The sequence below is a fragment of the Misgurnus anguillicaudatus genome, chromosome 22, assembly GCF_027580225.2.
Source record: "Misgurnus anguillicaudatus chromosome 22, ASM2758022v2, whole genome shotgun sequence".
In the NCBI taxonomy this organism is placed as follows: domain Eukaryota; kingdom Metazoa; phylum Chordata; class Actinopteri; order Cypriniformes; family Cobitidae; genus Misgurnus; species Misgurnus anguillicaudatus.
In genome coordinates this window covers 12,131,914-12,155,536 of record NC_073358.2, presented here as the reverse complement: position 1 = coordinate 12,155,536, position 23,623 = coordinate 12,131,914, and the positions used below count along the sequence as shown (strand labels likewise).

The following is a 23,623-nucleotide window of genomic DNA, read 5'->3' as shown; positions in this document are numbered from 1 at the left end:
GAACTAGAAAACATCAAATCAAGTATACTGCATATTGTACATAATACACAACATACACAAAGACTGTTCATCATTGTAAAATAGAGATTTGAGGAGAATGGTCTGCGAAAAGGCTTTATTGTGTTGTTGATTTACCTTAAAGCTCATTTAAAAATATATATTTATAAAAAACACACACACTGCAGTATAGCAGAAATCTTAAGTATATTGTCTTTACTGTATATTTTGCATTAGGGAAAATCTGTTTTATACATGTATAACAGAAAAACAGAATCACACGGCTCACAAATCGATATCAGTCAACACTACTCCATCTTTTTTATATTAGTTATTCCGGCTAAACAATTGTATAATTGTACAGTATATATCCACTCACTAAAGTATTCGACTGTACGGACTGTATGTTAAAGACTCGATATAAAAATAAATACGAATTCTGAAGCACAAAGCTTTAAACTGTAGTAATTCTGAATGGGACAGCAGTAACCGCTAATAATATAATCACAGTATACTGTGTTCACCGATCAATAAACGCTTCTCAAAACACTATTAAAACATGAATAGGTGCCACATAACAATACTTGTACTGTATTGAGATATTACTGTATGTCTCTAGTCCCTGGTTAATTCTGTTAAAAATAAAGATAAAACTATGCAATTCACACCAGCTTTGCTATAATGTTGTTTAGGTGACAATGATAGATAAATATTCCTTTTTGACTTCATTTACAACGTTGTTAAATATCTTTTTGCAAAACAATCTCTCTAGGCACTTTTACCATGCACTGTGCATCTACACATTTCACCACAAGCATTTTTTTACACATTATGTACAAAAACTGTGAAAAAGCCTGGTACTGTAAGTCTCAAAATATCAAAAAACCCTGGGTCACAGTAAAAAAAAGAACAAAATAAGCAATTCTACTTTTAGATTTAGTAAGTTTTTATGCAATATATTTATGGAAAATATAATTTCTAAGACTTTCCCTCCAAAATAAAACTTCTTAAAACAAAATGTGAAATTTTACATTAGTAAAAAAAAGGGTGAACACAAAATAGCACAAAATTATATTTTTTAGTGTAAACATTACATGCAAAAGAAAGCAAAACAAATTTTAAAATGTGACCTAAACACACTCCATTCAATATGCGGTAGCTCTCACCACAATAAAGCTCTATCCAAAACTTTACATTTTTATCCATATGAATATCATATGACAGGTAGCATATTCACAGCGACGGGCAATGTTCTGCAAGGGTCAATGGACGCAGGGAAAAGCATTGGAGTGACAGCTCTTACTGTATGACACGCTATTCTACGCTGTGCAGACACAACCACTGAACATACATCACAGTTCTTGGATTAGCATTATGTGTACGTGTTGATCACTCAACCGCAGAGAGATCCTCCTCGTCTGCGTAAGTGCTCCCATAGCTGCCGTTGTGATGAGCTCGGGGAGATTTTTCATCACTGGCCATGGAGCCTGAGCCAACATCGCTGAAATACTCATGGTCTGCTTCCTCGTAGCTCCTGTCCACCTGCAAGGCCACAAGACTCAGTAAATGTGTTTCACGTGACCCAAATAGACACTTATGAAAGCACTGCCGGAAGGGTTATTTATAGAATTACGCAGCAGCAACACTGCCAAAGTTAGATGACTACTAAATATCCTCTGTGCACCGAACACCAGTTTCTGCTGCTTCAAACATTTACATCCCACAATTAGATTGGGTGGAATTATTAAAAATGAAAACAGTTGAAGAATCATATTTGAAATATAAACAGGTATTACTGTAATAATTGAGGAGTTCAAAAGAAAACCCTCTATGTGCATCTAGTGTTTTTTATCAGACTCTTATGTTTAAGTTCAGTCATTTCACTTCAATGACGCTGAAAATATTATGAGTCAGTAATTAAAATGCCTTTTTAATAACAAATGTCAATTTTAGAAATTTAGTCATTTCATTGGTTTAACTCTTTCGTGGCAAAAACCACTTCTAAAAAGTTTTAATGTGACACTTAAAGGAAAACACCACCGTTTTTCTTAACTATATTTTCTCAATACGTGCACTTAATCGTTGTACAGCTTACTAAATGTGTTAGCATTTAGCCTAGCCCCATCATTCCTTAGGATCCAAACATGGATGAATTTAGAAGCCACCAAACACTTCCATGTTTTCCCTATTTAAAGACTGTTAAATGAGTAGTTACACAAGTAAGTATAGTGGCAAAAAATAAAACGTGGTGATTTTTTTAAGCAGATAAAAATGGGAACTATATTGTATGGCGGAAGAGCACTTTGACCTCGCCGCACAGCAACATCATCACTCATGACTTCAGAAATTTGAGCGAGGGGGGTTCTCAGGAGTGATGATGTTACTGCGTGCCGAGGTCAAAGTACTGCAAACTAAATGCTCTTCCACCATACAACATAGTTCCCATCTTTATCCGCGCAAAAAATCGCGTTTTAATTTGTGCCACCATACCTACTTGTGTAACAGTCTTTCTAAATGTGGCTTCTAAATTCATCCCTGCCTGGATCCTAAGCATAGACTGTAAAAAAGATGGACAACGGCTGTTCGCTCTTTTTAATTGGTGAAAAGTGAAGCTGCCAGTGTCCCAATGTGGCGCTGACATCTTGGGTCTTGAGTCTGCGCAGTAGCGATTTCAGGAACAGTCCTGCGCAGTAGTGAGCAGGAAGTAAAGCCGCGAAATCAAGACCCCGTCCTCGCAGAAAGCGCATATCACACGATATCACAGCTGTCAATCATGACGTGACACCACCGTTTTTATAGCATTAAATAACTAACTAAACACAAACTTATTTTAAAAACAAACATTTGAATTTACATCAGCGTGATAAAAACTACAGTAAATGACAGAAACCAGCTTCAGAAAAAAGAGTCTCAAGTCCCATTGAATAACATGGGGAGGCGGGGTTCGTGACCTATACTGGGACCAGTCACTGGGGGGGCGATCGAGTCGTTTTGGCTTCACTTTTCAGGGCTTGTGTGGCATGCTTGATCCTAAGGAATGAATGGGGCTAGCTAAATGCTAACACATTCACGATGCGCTGTACAAAGATTGAATGCACACACGGAAAAAAGATAGTTATGTATTAATTCGTCCAAGTTGAGGTAAGAACATAGTAAAATATTGAAAAACTGTAGTATTTTCCTTTAAATGTGCCATAGAATAAAAAACTGTATTTACCTAGGCATGGATGAATAATAAGAGCTCTGTACATAGTAATGACATATTGTATGGGTGTGCGATATGACAATATTTGATCGTAAATGATTAAAATGTCTCCACGATCCAGTTTTTCGGAAACATCATTGTATTGTGATTCGTGCCTACATCAAGTACGCGACAGGGCACATGCTACATGAAGGCAAGGTAAGGGACGGGTATACCTTTCAAAGTATAATCACCGCAGCTATGCACGGATGGCCGTGTTTGACAATACGCAATATCAATTATTTCTTATTCAAATTACTGCTCTACCAGACCACCAGGGCAGCACTGTTTCAAAAAATCAAAAACATTTATGATAACTGAAGAAAAGTAGCCGTTCCACCATTGCAAACAAAGTTTAGAACAAATATGAAGAAAACAAAGAACATGAATCAAACATTATGGTGACGAAAATGCTCCACAGCTTTCTGTTCTTGGAAGAAGTGAAAATAAAAGTAGAGAAAACGATAGTGTGTGTGCAAATGCTGTCTATTTCCTTTATGTAATTGTTTGTAGTGGAGTGTCCTGTCTCAATATTTTCTAGCGCATGTGCTTTTGTACGCGTATTGTCCATGCACTTTCGGCTCATATTTGTTACCTTGTAGGACTGCATTTTTAAATGGGGGCATTGGTATGGCTGTATTAAGGCTCAGTAATGTCAAAACAGTCTTTAAAAACCAACATGGGAAAAGAACCGTGATAAAGATCGCGAAATCGTGATTTTGCGCAAACCAACCCGTGATTAGGGCTGTGTTGAAAAAAAAAATTTATTCACCAATTCTGAATCGATTTTCATATTAATCTCTAAAGATCGATCCGTAACTCAGAGGATCGATTTAATAATAAATAAATTAAACTTGCCGTGTCAATGAATTCACGCATGCGCGCGAGGTGGAAGGACATTAAAACAACGAACATGGCGGTCAGTAACGGTAAGCAAGCGGTTGTTTTGAAAGCTCCAGAAATGCCCAAAGCTGCGATCTGGCACAATTTTGGGTTCAGAAGCAATGCAGAGAACGAGCTTGACAAAAGCAAAGCAATTTGCAAAGCCTGCCAAATGGAGGTGAAGTATTGTGGAAATACTACTAATCTCAGGAACCACATAATGCGACATCATACCCAAGCCCGCCACCGGACCGCAACAGATGACACAGAAAACAAACTCTACAACTGCCAACTAATTTTGCACGCTCTGTCAAAATAACTGGGCTTCATTTGCAAAGATATGCGCCCATATTCTGTTGTTGAGAACGTGGGATTCAGGCGGCTAATGAAGGTAATGGAACCAAATTATGTCATTGTGCAACAGCTGGAAAAAAATGCTTTAAAAAAAAAAGATCTAAATCTCAAAGTTCGGATCAGATCGGATCGAATAATTATAATCGATTAAACATCTTGAGAATCGAAACTGATTCTTGAAATTTGAATCGAAACCCAGCCCTACCCGTGATATAATATTTCCCCCCATATTGCCCACCCCTAACCTACCGTGAGTCTCAAGTGCATTTGTTTCATTTTTATGTTGTAGTAAAACTAGGGTGATACAAATCGTAATCAATTTGCCCAAAAAAAACATTTTCATAATATTAATAAAATCATTAAATCATGGCTAATTTTCCTACACGAGTAACTATACAAAATGATACCTGGTTGAAAGACGGAGATGCGCACCTCAATCAGCTATTACATAACAGAGCGAGACCAGAGATGAATGTGCTCATAAACGGAGTAATATGGAATAATTTGTGCATCTTTGAATAACTGTAAGAATATTTCCTTTAAATATCATTTTTGTCATATAAAGTTTTGAGAGATAGCCTAATAATGTTTTTTCCACGGTTATTGCTTATTTATTTTAACGTGTTTGGCGCATTACCTCAGAGATTATTTCAGTAATATTGCTTTTTTCCCCGCTAATAATAATACAATTTACATGCCAATCCTGCTTCCTTGTCTTTTTATTCATTTCATTATGCTGTTATGTTAATTTATATGTGGATATGAGACGTTCATTGCCGTTATATTATCTCGTCTAATATTCAAATCATATCTGGAATAATGTGAGCATCTTTGAATAACTGTAAGAATACAGTTCATTTGAAAATAATTTTTGTCAAAGTTTTGAGAAATAATAATGTTGTGAGGATATTTATATATTTCAGTTGAATACTCTCGTCTATTAATATGGAAATCTAATAGAAATCTAATAGTAGGAATTATAAAATGTGATACTGCAAAGTTACCCTTCTAAATTTTATTTATGATATATAGCCATATGGAGATAAACCTTTGCAAATGTGCTGATTTTATCCATTGAAGTACTGACCACCAGGCTAGAGATTTTAAACATCCTTAATCCACACTTTCTATCAAATAGTCTCCGCTTAATGGATCTATCCGACCGCATATGTACTGAAATAAACAGGTATTCGGCGACGCGGCTTTTCACATCAAAGGCCGACAGGCTATGCAATTTGGAGAGGGGCCGTTCAATAATCCCCCTATATTTTTTTAAAATCCTAAAAGTGGTTGGACCTGCCGAACAGGTTGAGCATTTTAAATAGCCTACTGTGTAGAGCAAAGAGGCTGCACAGTTTGACCAGCGAGAAGCGGCCGCACATCAGGCCGCCAGACGGGGTTGCTATATAACTTGCAAAGTATAACTATTATCCATTATCAGACCGGCCCTCGCAGCCTCAAAACACTACCGGCCCACCGGGAAATGTCCCGACGGCCACTCCGCTACTGGGGTGAAAATAGACCATTTAATTCAAAGGAGAAACCCTAGGGTTGTAAATGGACATGCAAAAACGTTTATGGTTTAATTTTTGCACTTAATAAAGTTACATACCTATGTAAATATCAAAGAACAATTTAACATATTATTTCAATGCATTCTTTGGCACCTTTAATATGACACTGTTGTTTCGTGTGCCTTCGTTCATCCAATTCATTTTCCATGCACGAAGAGGACTTGGCTGAAAAATGGACGTTAAGTGGATTCTGCCAACAAAGCAGTATTTCTGAACGAAGCTGGGATTAAGCAGATTTAAAGCTAAAGTATTAAATGAACATACGGCATTCGGTTATTATCATTATCTAATTTCTGACGGAGGTGGCTTTTTATTTATGTGCACAATTGAAATGTTGAAAATGTATTGTCTGTCAGACTAATACATTTTTGTTGCCTTCACATGGAATCCCAGCGTTCTAGAAAAACCCTGCAAAGGCACATTTCACACTTTTTAAAGAAATACATAAGCTTTACGGTTGAAACAGGCTTCAAGCTGATGGTTATCAGTGCTAAATGAGATCATATGTGAACATTTGTTTTCTTATCTAGAAAAAGTAGCACACAATGAGATACAGCCAAGCACGCTGTGCAATTTATCTTAAAGCATCTAGTGAGCTTTTTGAGGTGCATGGGTTGCAGAAACATCTTCTAAATGAAACTAATGTAGCATGCAGAAAAAAATATCTTCATACACCATTGCTGAAGTGTAATGCAAAATTGTCACTGATCCAGTATGATGGATCTAGCGAGACTCAGTGGTAGCCTAAAAGTAGTGTTATACTAGTTTTTAACCTGTAACTAAAACCACAACTTGCGCTACTCTAACCGTTAATCTACACGCCCACAGAGATTAGGAGTACCTGGTAATTGCGTAGTTTCATAAAAACCACAAGATGTGAAAATGACTGCATTAACATAGTGTTAACTGATTGATTGTATTATGTGGGACAGAAGTTTCAAACTTTTAAACAAAGGTTACTACTGCAGTCAATTTACCTGCCTTAAAAGCAAAATTTTCAGTTTAGAATTTTAACATTGTGATTTTTTTGTGGCAATGTAAAATTAAACCAAGCAACATGGTTACACATCATTTCAAGGTGTCCTTATTACGGTGTTATTATACAAATACTTACAGTGTAATACTTACAATGTATACACTGGTATACAGTGAGGAAATTAAGTATTTGAACACCCTGCTATTTTGCAAGTTCTCTCACTTAGAAATCATGGAAGGGTCTGAAATTGTCATCTTAGTTGCATGTCCCTGTGAGAGACATAATCTAAAAAAAACAAATAAATCCAGAAATCACAATATATAATTATTTTAACTATTTATTTGTATGATACAGCTGCAAATAAGTATTTGAACACCTGTCTATCAAATAGAATTCTGACCCTCAAAGACCTGTTAGTCTACCTTTAAAATGTCCACCTCCACTCCATTTATTATCCTAAATTAAATGCACCTGTTTGAGGTCGTTAGCTGCATAAAGACACATTTCCACCCCATACAATCAGTAAGAATCCAACTACTAACATGGCCAAGACCAAAGAGCTGTCCAAAGACACTAGAGACAAAATTGTACACCTCCACAAGGTTGGAAAGGGCTATGGGGAAATTGCCAAGCAGCTTGGTGAAAAAAGGTTCACTGTTGGAGCAATCAATAGAAAATGGAAGAAGCTAAACATGACTGTCAATCTCCCTCGGAATAGGGCTCCATGCAAGATCTCACCTTGTGGAGTCTCAATGATCCTAAGAAAGGTGAGAAATCAGCCCAGAACTACACGGGAGGAGCTGGTCAATGACCTGAAAAGAGCTGCGACCACCGTTTCCAAGGTTACTGTTGGTAATACACTAAGACGTCGTGGTTTGAAATCAAGCATGGTATGGAATGTTCCCCTGCTTAAACCAGCACATGTCCAGGCCCGTCTTAAGTTTGCCAATGACCATTTGGATGATCCAGAGGAGTCATGGGAGAAAGTCATGTGGTCAGATGAGACCAAAATATAAAGTCATAATTCCACTAAACGTGTTTGGAGGAAGAAAAATAATAATGAGCACCATCCCAAGAACACAATCCTTACTGTAAAGCATGGGGGTGGCAGCATCATGCTTTGGGGGTGTTTATCTGCACATGGGACAGGGCGACTGCACTGTATTAAGGAGAGGATGACTGGGGCCATGTATTGCACAATTTTGTGGGAACAACCTCCTTCTCTTAGTTAGAGCATTGAAGATGGGTCGAGGCTGGGTCTTCCAACATGACAATGACCCGAAGCACACAGCCAGGATAACCAAGGAGTGGCTTTGTAAGAAGCATATCAAGGTTCTGGCGTGGCTTAGCCAGTCTCCAGACCTAAACCCAATAGAGAATATTTGGAGGGAGCTCTAACTCTGTGTTTCTCAGCGACAGGCCAGAAACCTGACTGACCTAGAGAAGATTTGTGTGGAGGAGTGGGCCAAAATCCCTCCTGCAGTGTGTGGTAAAAAACTACAGGAAATGTTTGACCTCTGTAATTGCAAACAAAGGCTACGTACCAAATATTAACATTGACTTTCTCAGGTGGTTAAATACTCATATGCAGCTGCATCATACAAAAAACTGTTAAAAAAAATCATACATTGTGATTTCTGGATTTTTTTTAGATTACGTCTCTCACAGTGGACATGCACCTACGGTGACAATTTCAGACCCCTCCATGATTTCTAAGTGGAAGAACTTGCAAAATAGCAGGGTGCTCAAATACTTATTTTCCTCACTGTAGATTTAGGGTTGGTTGGTTGTAATTATGCATTATTTACTGTTAATACTGCGGTAAGTACAAGCTGCATGTATATCAAGCATGTATTTAAATAGTATTACCAGCAACATTGCAAATATGAGAACGATTTTAGCAAAGTTTTTGTTTGGCTTTATGACCATGTCACCTTAGTTGGATGATCCTTCTTTACCTTGCAGCAGTGTGCAAACATGTTCACGTATCTGCTCCTTTGAGTAAGGCACATCTCCCCCAATTGTTCCCCGGGCGCTGCAGTGATAACTGTGTGTGTTTATGACTTGTACTCACTGGGATGTGTTGAAGGCAGAAGTCATATGTCAGTTTTACTTTCATGTAACTACTCTATTAACCCTAATGTATTTTTTAAGTCCAAAGTGGGAAAACAAGAAACAATCACCCAGTCTATTTCCACTGCATGCTGAATTTACCTGTGATGCTTTAGCCTTGCGATCATAATCTCTGCTTTTCCTCCTGAATGCCAAGCTCTCACTTCTTTCCCTGCTAATGTCTCTCAGTTTCTCTCTCTTTTTATCCTTCTTCCCTCTGGGAGAATAAACAAAAAATATTAGAAACTTTCAGAGGTCTACATTTTGATGACGTCTTGATGAAATCCGACACAATTTTGAGGTACAATATAGGAACCTTTTTGGCGATGGTGACCTGGCCCTCCGTCTCGGCGACCTGGATTGAGATTTGCTTCTTTTCTGTCCTCTGAGATATAACAACATATAAAAAAATTTAGATTTAAAAATGAGCTTCTTTTCTGTCATCTGTGACAAAAAAATAAAAATATGTGAAGACTTGATCTTAAAGCGTAACTAAACCCCCTGACTCCACCCACTGGCAATATTTGAAAAATGCAAGAAAAGTGGGCAGATCCCAACAGAGATAGAAGGGACGAACTCAGCTCGTACCATGTGTGTAGTGAGATCGTAACAAGGGGTGGTGAGCTTGAACCTGCTTATGTCACAAGGTATTTTTTGGACCCAACCTCCAATAAGAAAAATTCAACTGCAGTAGCCACCAAATAGTTTTGTAGATAAATGTAAAATTGTGCCTACATCTTACATTTTTAAAAACCATTTTTTTTAATGGATGACTTGAATGGGTTAATTGTGAGCAAGTGCCAAGAGAATAAATGGGAACTCCAGTAATGCTATTTAAAAGCCTCCCAGGATGGATGCAGATCATTTTACTGCATTAGAAAATAAAACTGAGTTGTGTGCATTGCTCTAATCTATCTTTTTTTACTTTTTTTTATACCTACATACTTGTATTATTTCATACATTATTTTAAATGTATTATTAACCTAAAATAACAATAATTCACAATAATACTGGTGCCCAAGCACAAGGACAAGCTCATAGGGAGGTTGCTCGGTGGTATTGTGGGAGGGGCATGAAATTGTAAACATTTGAAATCAGCTCAATCCTCCAGAGTTGACGACCGCAGCTTTAACCATTATTTCAGGGTAAATAATAACAACGTGCTCCTCTGACCTGCTTGTACTCCGGGAGCATCTTGATCCGCTGTAGCCTTTGGGAGGCGTTCTTCCTTTTTTGACCCTCTGCCTCTTTTCATCCCAGTCACCTTCTTTCCGAACCTTTCCTTCCTTCTTCCGGTCCCTGTGTTAAGAAGAGGCAGTGAGCTTAAATGTCTTTTTTGCTATAATTAAAGTTGTTTTTCCCCCAGCAAAATAAAGGCAAGCATGCTGATGGGGGTTTACCTGGAGTGAGATCGACTCCGGCTGTGTTTTTTGTCTCGGGATCGCGAGTGTCTTCTATGGGACCCACGTAAATCATTTAGCCTCTGCCTTGGCCTCTGAGATGGACGACCCCTTGAGAAACCATTTTTCAAATCGGTCATTGTTGCCATTGCTAAAGCACTACATAAAATTGTTTGAAATTGTGTCTAATCATATAAATATAAAAAAATGTCAGGTTATTAATTTTAATACAATTACTTTTATAATATGTGTAACAGTTCCAACTATGACTATGCCAAAAAACGTTATATCTCAAAAAATTGCTCATGTGTAATATACCTGTGCCTGGATCTGGATCGCTTCCTTCGTGAGTGAGACCGAGATCTGGACCTTTTGAAACGCCTGGATCTACTAGGCGACCGAATCTTGTCGGCTACAATCCACAAGAATTCTCAAAATTTACAAGGGAACAACAATTAATGATTCTTGTATGCGAGTATGTGAATGACTGAGGACAAACCTGGATCAATAGCAGCAGCAATGGTTGACTGAGCCTCTCTGACCTTTTTCATAACGTCCTCCAGTTCTTTGGCTGCAGCCTGTGGTGTGAGCTCTGGAGGCTTTACTATGGCATTATTGGAGTGGTTAATCCTAAAAATGGTGACATTATGTTGATCAATTATTATTGTTAAAAATATCAAGAGCACACTGGTTGGGTATGTATAAAACAGAGTTCCCACATCTTGGTTAACTTCAAATTCAAGGACCTTTCAAGGACTTTCCAGGTGCATACCCTCAAATTTAAGGACTAAATGTGGGGACACAATTCAAGTGATAGCAAGGTCACATCGTGTTACCTTGTAAGATACATTGTTACAGTTCCCTTTTAAGGGAACTCGCGCTTCTTCACTGCATTAACACTGCGTCTGTGTCGCACTGCGACAGTGCGTCTGAATGTGTATATCAAATTCAACCAATGGCTTAACGACAAAGACAGGGTGATGTGGGAGCCAGGAAGTATATCACTATCTGAAATATTGCCAAAGACGGCGTTACAGAGATGCAGGAAGCATGGCAGGGGAGGCTCAGCATCTCGTTCCATTCTCAGGGAACAACAGTTACATACGTAACCCGAGAGGTTTTCATGTGTCAAACACAACTATGTAAAAAAGCATTTTGGTATGAACAGGGTTCTCACACCTTAGTTAACTTAAAATTTAAGGACCTTTCAATGACTTTCTAGGTGCAATACCCTCAAATTCAAGAACTAAATGTGGCGACACATTTCAAGTGAAAGCAAGGTTACATCATGTTACCTTTTAAGATACATTGTTAAAAGTTCCCTTTCGAGGAAACTCGCGCTGCGTCACTGCAGTGACACTTTGGGGACGGCTCCAGGGGTAAGTGCGTCTGAATTTGTATATCAAATTCAACCAATGGTGAGGCTTAACGACAAAGACAGGGTGATGCGGGAGCCAGGAAGTAAATCGCTATCTGAAATAGTGTCAAAAATGGCGTTACAGAGATGCAGGAAGTATGGCAAGGGAGACGCAGCGTCTCGTTCCCTTCTCAGGGAACAACAGTTACATACGTAACCAGAGACGTTTTCATATGTCAAACACAACTATGTAAAAAAGCTTTTTGGTATGAATCAACATTCGCATACAGAAGATATAAGCATTTAAAGTGAACAGTTTAGCACGTTTGCTTAAAAAGTCTAGAATTTGTATGATATTATCCTACACTAGACAGGGAATAATATGGATTTTTTTCCAGAAAACTTCTTGCATAAAATAGATTCAAGCACTTTCAATGACCTGTCTCTATGTATGTATATTTTCAAAAACTTCCCAGGGCCTTGAACCCCCCCCCCCAGATTCACAAACTTTCAAGGATTTCAAGGACCCGTGGGAGCCCTGATAAAAGTTTAGAATGGCACATACTTTAGCGGTCTGTCTCCGAACATGACGCCGTTAAAGGTAAGTGCTCGTGTCACTGAGTCCTGATCAGCAAATTCCACGAAGGCGAAGCGTGTAGGCTGAGTTTCATCCCCAGCCATCCTCACAAACTTCACATCTCCAACCTGCTTGAAGAACTCCAGTAGCTGTTCGGCCGTGGTGGTCTTTAAAAAGACAAAACAATAACAAAAAAGGTAAGAAAGTTAAAAAAATAATATAAATATAATTATTATTAGGGCAGAGCACCATGCGAAGCCTTGTTTTTAAGGACTTATTATAATTTTGGGGCCCTTAACATATATGACAATATATAAGTTGGTACATGTACTGTTCTCATCAACTTAAAGGACAAGTTCGGTATTTTACACTTAAAGCCCTGTTTTCAGATTGTTTATGATGAAATAGAACGATTTTGACTGAAATTTGTACATATGATGCTGGCCCGAGAATTTTCGGGTGTTAATTGTATCACCTCCCACCTCTACAATGGCTGTATAGGTGCACAGGAACAATCCTTTCAAAAATGCATTAAACTTTTGTTTACAAAGACATGAAACTCACCGAGTGGTCAGGGGTGTTCACTGATATTCTTACACAAAAATCGTTGCAAAAAATGCTTTCCAACAGGTTTTATCGTAGTTTCTGTCCAACTCCATTGACTTGTATTAGATGTGCTGTGAGGTACGGTATTACTCCGCGCCGGGAACATTGTTTCTATTCTTGCAATTGGCAAAGGCGGATTATCGCCACCAACTGGGCTGGAGTGTCTATTATTCAAGCTCTCAACGGGAGAGAATGTACGGGTGTGAGGCGTTTGGAAAAATAGGTCCACAAGTTTTCAACGAATGGTAAAACATCTGTTGAAAAGCATCTTTTGGAGCGATTTTTGTGTGAGCATATCAGTGAACACCACTGACCACTCTGTGAGTTTCACGTCTTTGTAAACGAAAGTTTAATGCATTTTAGGAAGGATTGTTCCAGTGCACCATTAAACCCATTGTAGAGGTATGAGGTGAGAAACAAACACGCGAAAATTCTCAGGGCAGCCGCATATGTCGAAATTTCAGTCAAAACCGTTCTATTTCACCATAAACAATCTGAAAACAGGGCTTTAAGTGTAAAATACCGAACTTGCCCTTTAAGTGTAAAATACCGAACTTGTCCTTTAAACAACTTTTGAATTGGCATCCATTAACTCTGCCCAACAGGAAGTCGGCCATTAGTGATTTAGCAAAAAAAGAGCATGTTGTGAACTTTTAAATACTTCACCAAAACTTGTGGGAGTATCACCAAACTTGGTCATCATGATGCCAAGAAAAGTTTCCAGGTATTTCAGGAGCATGCTTTGTTTCGTTCTGGGTGTTAATATTTCACAGAGATCTATACTTTAATGTAAAATCTAATAATCAACATTAATAATCAATTGATAATTCAAAGGGAATAATCAACAATTGATTTTTGTCATTATTGTGGAGCTTTAGATGGAGCTGTGGTATGAGAGTCTGTCATCACTGCTTGCAGCAATATTTAATATAATTTGCAGTTAAAGGCAGACTGTGTAATTGAATTTTTACTGTTATAAATTGTAAAACAACAGCAAATGCGTAGCTTGATGACTTTGTGTTTTACCTCCAATGTTAATGTAAATCAATCCAAATGGGACTCACAAATCATGTTAATGGATGACATCATGAAATAAAGTTTTATACATTATAATGTAAGACACCAGAGTGACTTAATAGAAACAACAACAACTACTACTTCCAAATGTGGATCTCCAAAGACCATTCGGCATATGACAAAATATTGCATTCACTTTCACATACCTGTGAATTCAAGTTGCCGACATAGACGGTCCTCCTGATCTCATCGATTTTCGAGGGATCAACATTGCCCATAAGTGGAGGCTGTGACGTGACTCCGCTTAAAGCCGCCACAGATGTATCCAAACTAGACTTTATGACTCCCAGATTAACCAAAGGAAGACCACGCTGACACAAAACAAATGAAAGATTTATGTTGTGACAACTTGTTAGGAAGTACTGGATTTTTAAATAATTTTCTGATTTTTCGATTCTACACGCAATACACAGGACAGTTTACTTTTCTCCTGTCAATCATTAAATGAAAAAGAATAATCTTCAGTCACATCAAATCACACATGGCAAAAGGTGGGTGCAACTTTTTAAAGTGCTGAGCAGACCGATCGGTGCATGACATTAAAATACTGCAAGAGCAGATAGCAGAGGTCATACGCGATGTTATGCGCTGATCAGTCTGTGCAGTGCCGCATGAAGACAAACAAGCCTAAACTTCCTCTGCTCTCGACACCAGTTACCACCAAACTTTATTTAAATCATTGAGGAGGTTGAGGGGAAAAGTTTGATGGATGCTTCCAGAATTCATTCCTGAATACCCATGGCCGCACCTAAAAGAAGTTTTTGAGATGAAGTATTACAATAATGGCTGTCCCGCTTGTAATGTCTGCAATGCGCACATTTCACAAGGCAGTATAAAGCGCTGTCTAGTGCCTAACTGATACCCTAAAAACACCCAAACATGGAACCCTTACGGAAATTAACCATGATTTTACTACAATTAAAACCAAAAATCATGGTTACCACTAAATAACCAGGGTTTTGAAATGATGGTATTCAAAAACCATAGTTATAGTAAAACCATGGTTTTGCTAATAGTAATTAATACACCAAAAACCACGGTTACTACACTATTACCACAAAAAAAAAGGTTTATTTTTCGTAAAAGGAAAGCGTGTTTACTCTGGCATCTCTGTCCATGCAAAAAAAGGGTGCACTTTTTGGGTCCCTCTGTCTGAATATAGTGCAACCAAATAAATAAATAAAGTATAATTGTGTTTGTTTAATTATAAAAAACACATAAAATTGAAGAGAACAGCATTTGATTCATGCTAAAACTTTGTTCTTAATGCATTGCAGAGCTTATAAGCATACAATGGGTTGATTTTAATAAAACTTTAATACATTTTTTTTTTTGTGAATCGGAAGCACAAACAATGTGATCGGGACATCCCTTATTACAATATGTGATTACATTATGTCGTGTCAGCTTTGCTTGCCCAAACCAGTCAAAATATTAGGGTATATTCAACAATAAATAGGAAGAAGCATATTGAGGTGAGTTTTGTATTTCTGCTAACTAAAATATTTGCATGCATTTATTTATGAATGTATAAGGTCAGCTTGCGATTACATTATTAACCTGAAGTTCTATGAAACTACAAGGTACAAGCAGTTAAAAAAAAAGGTAATTCTTGAGAAGTTGAGAATTAAGCCACTATTGATATTAACGATTGCAGACTGTTTGTGTGTAATCACATATTTTACATTTAGCGTAGCAGGGCTGGGAATGGGCAGAAGTCCTCCTCCGCTTATCAGGCTAGCAACAGGCGTAGCAGGGGCCAAAAGCGAGAGGGCCTTTGCCTCCTCTGGGATTTTTCCTGCGGAACAAGAGCACAAGCATTAGAGAAGTCAATGGAGACATCTCATGCTGCTTTTCCAGGACTGCACCCAAGAATCAAAGGAGAGCCCTTCAACAGCTTATCACTCTCTAACTTCAACTCCATCCCTGACCATCAACTTCACAAACAATCTGAACTAGCTTAGGTAACTTCTTTTTTACTATCAGTCTTCTGAAGGAACCTTCAGTAACCTTTCTCATAGTCTTAAACATCTTAGAGAGTTGTTTGGACACCGTTGCCTGGAGGTTCTAAGTCTTTTTCTATATTCTTTTCCATTTATTCTATTTTCAGTAATGCTGCTTTGGAACAATGTACATTGTCATTACAAAATAAATAAACTAAACTGAAAATCAACACAGTGCAAACTGTAAACAGGATGACTCTTGCACAAAAACAAAGAAAAGAACACTTGTCCTCTCCTCTTTAAAAAACAAAAGATCAGAACAGAACATGTAGAGAATGATTTAACACTTTGTGGTATGGGTCACCTGTACTGGAAACATATTGGTCATGAACCATACGATATCAAGCATGGACGCTTTCTCCCTGGGGCGATCGTTTCGCAGTGTTGGTAAGGGTGTGCAACACAAGACAACCGTTCATGTTGGCCGCATCACTAATAGCACACAGAACATCAGATACAGAAAACAAGAACATTTTAAGTGTCTTTGAGAAATCCCACCACAAATTGTCACCACTAAAATGTTTTGCTTAGAGATAAGTTAACAACAAATTGCAATTTTTCAAATGAACGTTTCTGCCAAATATCTTTGCATGCTCTGTGCTTACATTAGGTATATTGCTCATCAAGTTAACAGATTTGTGGTAGGTCTGTGCTTTAAAATGGGCGAGAAAACCCATTGAGGTTGAGTCCCAAAACTATTTAACGAAAAAAAAAAACGTTTAAAGGTGTGTGCTATTTTTATAATACTTCATCGATTACAGTAAATTTAGCTACGGTTAAGAAAACATTCACACTTCAGCAAATCTGTCATCTTACTGAATTACAGATCCTACATAGATATTGTTTAAAAAAACTGAAAAAGTAAATTTCATCATTTTGACTGACAATTTTGCCTTGCCTGTCTACAGTAGATGTGAAACTGCTGCACGACATGATGCCATTGAAGTCAATAACAATTGAAAAGCCAGTAAGACTTCCAACAGAATGTAAAGCTGCATGCACACTTTGACAGGAAGTGGGCGTGTCCAGCTACATGACAAAGCTAAAAAAGTTAAACTTTTTGTAAATGATGTGCAACTTTTGGGAGCAACTACCAATGGGAGTGAAGTAGTGGAGTTCATGTCACCTATCCTCCGTCAGATACTGAGAGGACAGTTACTCGTTTGTTTATAACTGTACAGATTTAGGAATGCCTCCAAACAACCTCATTGAAAGATACGGGCTAAACACAGCGACAGTCACTAGCAAGGTGCACGCAGCATAAGTTAGAAGTTTAAAGGTGGCTCAGCAAAATATTTCAATGAAGGAGACTAAAATGTCAATTTTTTTTAACAAAAATTAGTTTGACAAAATTTTGCTTTTACAGCTTTGAAAAGCAAATCACAGAAAACAAGAAAATCTATGTATGGGTTTGTAATTCAGTAAAATGAGTAAACTCTCAATGGGTCGGACTACTTTTGCAAGTCACTGTGTGGCTGTATTATACAGTGGTTCCCTTTAAAAAAAATTAACAGTTGTTCTCCAAGATCTTTAGGGTCAGAGTAAAAGCCTGAGTGCGAGAGAAAGAGAGAGATAGAGGAGGTGATCTTAATGCATAGACATCAGCAACAGCTGCCCTTGTACCGTTCACACTTTCCTCCAATACTGGGCGCCAAGTCAACCTGGACAGCTTTCAAAGACAGGCAAAGGAGCAACTGTGGGGTTGGGGAACGAGGGACAAGGGGACAGAAAAACAAAAAAAGAAAAACAACACAATGAATATGCAACGTTTCTAAGAGGCAAAAAGGGACAGCATGTGAGAGAAATAAAAAAATAAAAATAAACAAAATGAAAAAAAAATAAAAATAAAATAAAGAGACAAGGTGTCCATCTCGGAAGGTTCAGCGGCTAGGTTCCTGGTCACACTCCCCCCTTGAAGGCAGCGTGGACCCCGGCGGGTATACTGGCTTGGAAAACAAAGCCTTGAGTCAGGCTAGTGTAGTAGTGTAACGCCTTGGCCAGTCTAGTGATCTGATATGCACACATAATCAACACAGAAAAAACATACAAAAACCAAATTAATCAACGTAGTAAGCCATCCAGAACCAAGTCACGAGGACAAGCATTTCAGGCAAGAGGGAACCTCTCTTAGATACCATGTTTTGCATAAATGCGGATGTTTACAGACCAAAAAGAAAATCAAGAAAAAGAGGAAGAGAGAAACAAATGGTTAGCCAGTTGTTGCCCTGTAAACTTGCCAAGACCTCACCCTATAACCTCACAGTTTGTAGATTTCATACATTTACAATGCTTAGTTCATAAACGCTTTCCATAAAAAGGGTGCAAAATAGGACTTAAAAGGAAACAAACACTAGTTTTTTTTTTTTTTTGAGGACCCAAAAATGATTCGTACAGTATATAGCAGGGGTGCCCAACCCCGCCCCCGGAGGGCCACCGCCCTGCCGACCCCAGCCCCAACCCCAATCAAACACAGCTGAAGCAGCTAATCAAGGTGTTCAGGGTTGCTTGATAATTACAGACAGGTGTGTTGGAGCTGGGCTGGAACCGAAGTCTGCAGGACGGCAGCCCCCCAGCAGCAGGGCCGGGCACCCCGGTCTACAGCATCACTGTGGAAAAAAAACACCTTTATTTTTAAAGGGATAGTTTACTTCAAAATGAAAATTCTGTCATCGCTCACTCATCCTCATGTTGTTCTAAACCTGTATGAATTTCTTTTTTCTGATGAACACACAAGAAGATATTTTGAGAAATGATGGTAAACACACAGCAGGAAGCGACCATTGACTTCCATAGTAGGAAAAAATATTTTGGAAGTATTGTGATAAATGACTAAGAAAATATTTTGATAAATGATGGTAAGCACACAGTTGACGGTATACATTAAATTCCATCATATTTTTTTATTCCTACTATGGAAGTCAATGGCCACCCACCGCTGTGTGCTCTCCACCATCCATCAAAACATCCTTTTTTTGTGTTCATCAGAAAAAAGAAATCCACACATGTCCAGAACAACATGAGGATGAGCAAACGACGACAGAACCCCCATTCCAAAGCGAACCATCCCTTCAAGAGTTTAATTTTGTGGGATGCAAATAAATGGATTTGATAGTTTAATAAATAGTTTATTAAAATATCTGCTCTACAGCACTGTAAAACATCCAACTTGCAAAATGTTCTCCCAACAAGAGTAATGACACAAACTGAATAAAGTCAATATTTTATTTTGTGCACATTCACAATGAATTATACTAGCCCTAAAAATGTTGCAAACAAAGATTTTTTGTTGATTGGAATTGTCAAAAAGTTCTCCCAACATGCCAAACCTATTTTATTTTTATTTATTAAGAATTGTAAAGTTCCCAGAATGCATTGCAAATTGTTAAGTTAATTAACAATATTAAACATTAATAATAAAATATTTTTTTACATTTTAAATTATTTAGTGTTTGCTGGCTTTCATTCTGTTGTTGTTTATGTCTCTGTAAGTTATCAATTGTATTCAGAGTTGTTTTGCATTGAATAATGTTTGATAATTGGCACCATGGTTAAGGTTTGTGTGTTCAGGGATTATGAAGCAGTGTTGTTAATAAAAGTGTATTCAACACAAACTGTTTTTAACAGGTACTTGACCAATATTTTGGTCTCTCATAAAGGGCTACTTCACCAAAAATTTAAATTCTGTCATAATTTACTCACCCTTAAGTTGTTCCAAACCTGTATACATTTTTTGTTCTGCTGAACATAAATGAAGATATGGTTGTATGCAAACAGATGTGAACGGTGCCCCAGATCTGTTTGGTTATTAAAATAAAAACTCATTGCTTGACAGTAAGCAAATACAGAATTTTATTTTTTTAACTATCTATTTAAATAGAGAAGATTCCAAAGGATTAACATGAAAGCTAGACTATATGTAAATAAGAAATTACTAATTCATCTAGCCCATCCAACAAAAAAATAAATATGCTTTGGTAACTTTAGTTGATTATAAAGTTACACTATACAATAAGGTTGTACATTAGTTAATGCATTAGCTAACAATAAACAAGACCTATACAGCATTTATTCATCTTAGTTCATGTTTACTTCACCATTTACTAATACATTTTTAAAATCAAAAGTTGTTTAGTTGACTACCATTAACAAAGATTAAATTATTAAATGTTAACAAATACAACCTTATAGTAAAGTGTTACCAAGAAAACTTTTGGTTGGACAGACACTATATATTTGTTTGTAAAACTAGCTAACTTTTAACTAGCAACTCATGTCAAGTTTTTTTTTTTATATAGTAAATATACCCAATACAGCTCATACATGATGCTGTAGCTCTCATTCAGATGAAAGTTACATGTGTACGTTGTTGTTTCCAAACAAGCAACCAATCTGCACCCTATTTATGGAAATTGTCAGTGTAACAGGACGATTTTCAGAAAACTGTTATTATGGGCTGTTCTTGCAGTTCCTTTGAGAGCACTTGAAACTTCTATGTCTTTAGTAATCAAAACCTCTCTTGGTTTACATGTCAAGCAAATCAGCTAAATTTAACAAGCAAGCAAGTTTGAAGCAAAAGCTCAATATTAAACAAATTTTAAAAAATCATAAATCCTTAATTTTTTTACATATTCAGATACTGCTAAAGTAAGTCAAGTGACAAGTCAACTAAAAGGTTAAGGTTTTATAATCCATTCTCAGTATAACCATTGTTCTAAAAAAAAAAAAAAAAAAACCAAGAAGCTAAATAGAATTATGCATACCACTGTATGGGGGACTAAGGACTTAAATTGCATGAATTAATCATGTTTTTAATGGAAATTAGTTTTGTTAAAATATTTTTTCACATAATAATGTAATAAATATTTTGAATGCCCCATGTGTCAAATAGCAATTTTTTGGCAATTGCGAAATACTTTTGGAAATAAAAAACAATAAACAAAAAGTTAAATTGATACAACAAATTTAACATTGAATACATTTAATTTTCAAATTTTATGAAATAGTCCCTCATACACACCGCTCCCTTACCGTAAAAGAGCAAAGGCTTTGTGTTTACTTGATTTTTTTTGCTACGTCGGCATCCTTTCTTGCTTTTTACTTTGAATAGGCTTAACTACATTCAGGTTAATCACACTAACGAATCAATACTTGAAACCACATCAATGTATTTGCTGCGTTTAAGCCGTGCTCAGGTGCAGTATCCATTTATGAACTACCGGTAATGACCTTGAGAAAAAACACTGAAAGCACATTCACAGAGTCGTTCACTGATTCTGCTATATAAGAGTATGATCGTAATCACCTCCATCATTTCCACATCCTTCAGCTCAACTGATAAACCAGAGGTGTTGAAACATCACTCATCTCTTCTAAACACAACAAAATGTACACACAGCTGATCGCGCTCAAACGTGCACACTGCACGATTATCACTTACATCTAGAACACAAACACATCATGGTTTGCTCCTTCTCATAAGCTTGATCTGAAGTCAGATACCCAGTGTTTTGCATGATCAGCACACAAATGTAACACACATGCAAACATACTAACCTTCTGCGCATGGCACAACAATAAGAGCTCTGTCAATAAAAACTGTGTTGGTTAAATGCTGTGCCACTCCAACACTGGAAGGCTCTCGGTACTTTATGTAACACACTTTGGATGAAAAGGAAAGAGGTGCATTGCTGAAAGAGAAGAAACAAAGTGTTATTTAAAAGCATTGCTAAGTCAGAAATATGGTAGTTAAAAATACCGTACTATGATTTATGGATATATGTATGGTGTTTTCTGTGATGTACCACACAAAAAGTATATTTTTTGTGATGACCCATTAGCATGTTAGCAGCTAAAAGTGATTTTGAGGGTTGCTTTATGTTGCAAAATGCAACTCCCTGCATTTGCTGATCTAATGTTGATCAATAAAAGAAAATAAAAAGAATGCAGTGCCACGTAAATACTATGGTATATTAATATTCTATATTTTCATTACCACGGTACCCCCTTACTACTTTCTGTAACATTCATTATTTAAAAAGGCTCAGATGTGATAGTTGGTGTTGCTGGTGGTGTGCTGACATCCCTGTAAAGGGTCCAGGGGTGTGTTGTGTTGCTAATGGTGGAATGACATCACTGTAAATGGCTCGGTTGAGTGTGTGTTTGTGTTGTCATCATTGTCTGACATGTCTGTTTGGCGTGGCGTGTATTTGTGCGGTATGAATGTATTATGCGTGTGTTGTTGTGACTCACTCAGGCGGGTAGAGTCGCAGCTCATCGATGTCTCCCAAAAAGCCGAAGAGAGTTCTCATCTGATCGCTGCTCACCGCCGACGACAGATTAGTGATCTGAATCACATTCGTCCCAGGCATCCCACTTATATCACAGGTTGATATTTAATACTGTAAATACAGCGATTAGGGCTCAGATAGCCACTGACATGCTGTGATGGTTAGCATTGAGCGCTGCGGCCACTCTGAGACAACAGCGCCACAGGTTGGCCTGGAGGATTAGGACGCTCAACCTGTGTAATGCAGAAATGATCAGTGTCATTGACATCCATAAGCGACCCCTGCTGTATCATTACTAAATCAAATTTCTATTTTTTTCTTGCACATTTTTTGACATAAAAAGACATAAAAAGTAATCTCTACTCTTTGTTAAGGTAACCATAGGACTATTTATATAGTGAATTCATAAACTGTATACATAATGTCATAGGCTATACTTATAATTCCTATGGTTCAACACTATGGTATATATTTTATTATTTTTCTAAAGTTTACAGTTTATTTTATCTTTTATTTTATCTATTTTATATGTGACAAAAATAAAGAAACATAATCACTTTTAAGTACTGTGGGTTTACAAGTAGGAATTTATCTTTGCTTTCTGTTGTATAACAATGAAACTAAGTACTACAACTGCAAAACAATAAATAAGGAAATATTCTGTTATTAAAAAAAATATAGAAGTATCAAAAGAGACGGGACCATTAGCCTACTGTGCAGTGCACGATAAAGTGGGTGTAGTGCAAAAGCACACAGTTGAGGTTATAAGGTGCATTCTGATATTATGAATTGTGAACAGTGTGGCATTGAATTACAATGTGGGATTAAGTATACTTTTATGTGGGATAAAGTCAGTGTTTGAATGGGGGGGGGGGCTGGAGTGGTCCCGGACCCCCTATATGCATTAAAGCAACACTAAAGACTTATTGCTCTTTGCTCCCCCTACAGGTTAGAAGCGTAATTGTTCATTACCACTGTCGTAAATATTGTAGGTCTGCCGTAAAGCAAGTTTTTGTAGTGGAAACTTCTTTAGTGCGGTTTTGGCCGATAAAGTGCTGCAAAGCGAATGTGAAACTGCCATTCACCCTGTTTTGAGTGGATGAACCACTGAAACTTTTTTGGAAACGTTATTTTAAGGTAAAAAAACTCTTTGATGTTGCTTTAAGGGACCCCTGT

At 37.4% G+C, this 23,623-nt stretch overlaps 1 protein-coding gene across 5 annotated transcripts; it reads right to left on the bottom strand.

Moving 5' to 3' along the window:
• Positions 1-196: 196 nt before the first annotated feature.
• Positions 197-22,655, bottom strand: srek1 (splicing regulatory glutamine/lysine-rich protein 1). Of its 5 annotated transcripts, XM_055200969.2 has the most exons (14): positions 21,714-21,848; positions 17,784-18,170; positions 16,766-16,855; positions 16,465-16,592; positions 15,843-15,955; positions 14,304-14,468; positions 12,463-12,641; positions 11,040-11,170; positions 10,859-10,952; positions 10,541-10,651; positions 10,314-10,439; positions 9,456-9,524; positions 9,242-9,356; positions 197-1,539 (listed from the first exon to the last, which is right to left on the bottom strand). In XM_055200969.2, the coding sequence occupies exons 4-14, from the start codon at positions 16,493-16,495 to the stop codon at positions 1,387-1,389; spliced, it is 1,287 nt and encodes a 428-aa protein (XP_055056944.1). In that variant the 5' UTR covers positions 16,496-16,592; positions 16,766-16,855; positions 17,784-18,170; positions 21,714-21,848; the 3' UTR covers positions 197-1,386. The 5 variants fall into 5 exon arrangements, with proteins under 5 accessions (XP_055056944.1, XP_073717068.1, XP_055056943.1 ...); XM_073860967.1 differs by having other exon boundaries at positions 16,766-18,170; XM_055200968.2 differs by lacking the exon at positions 16,766-16,855.
• Positions 22,656-23,623: the final 968 nt, after the last annotated feature.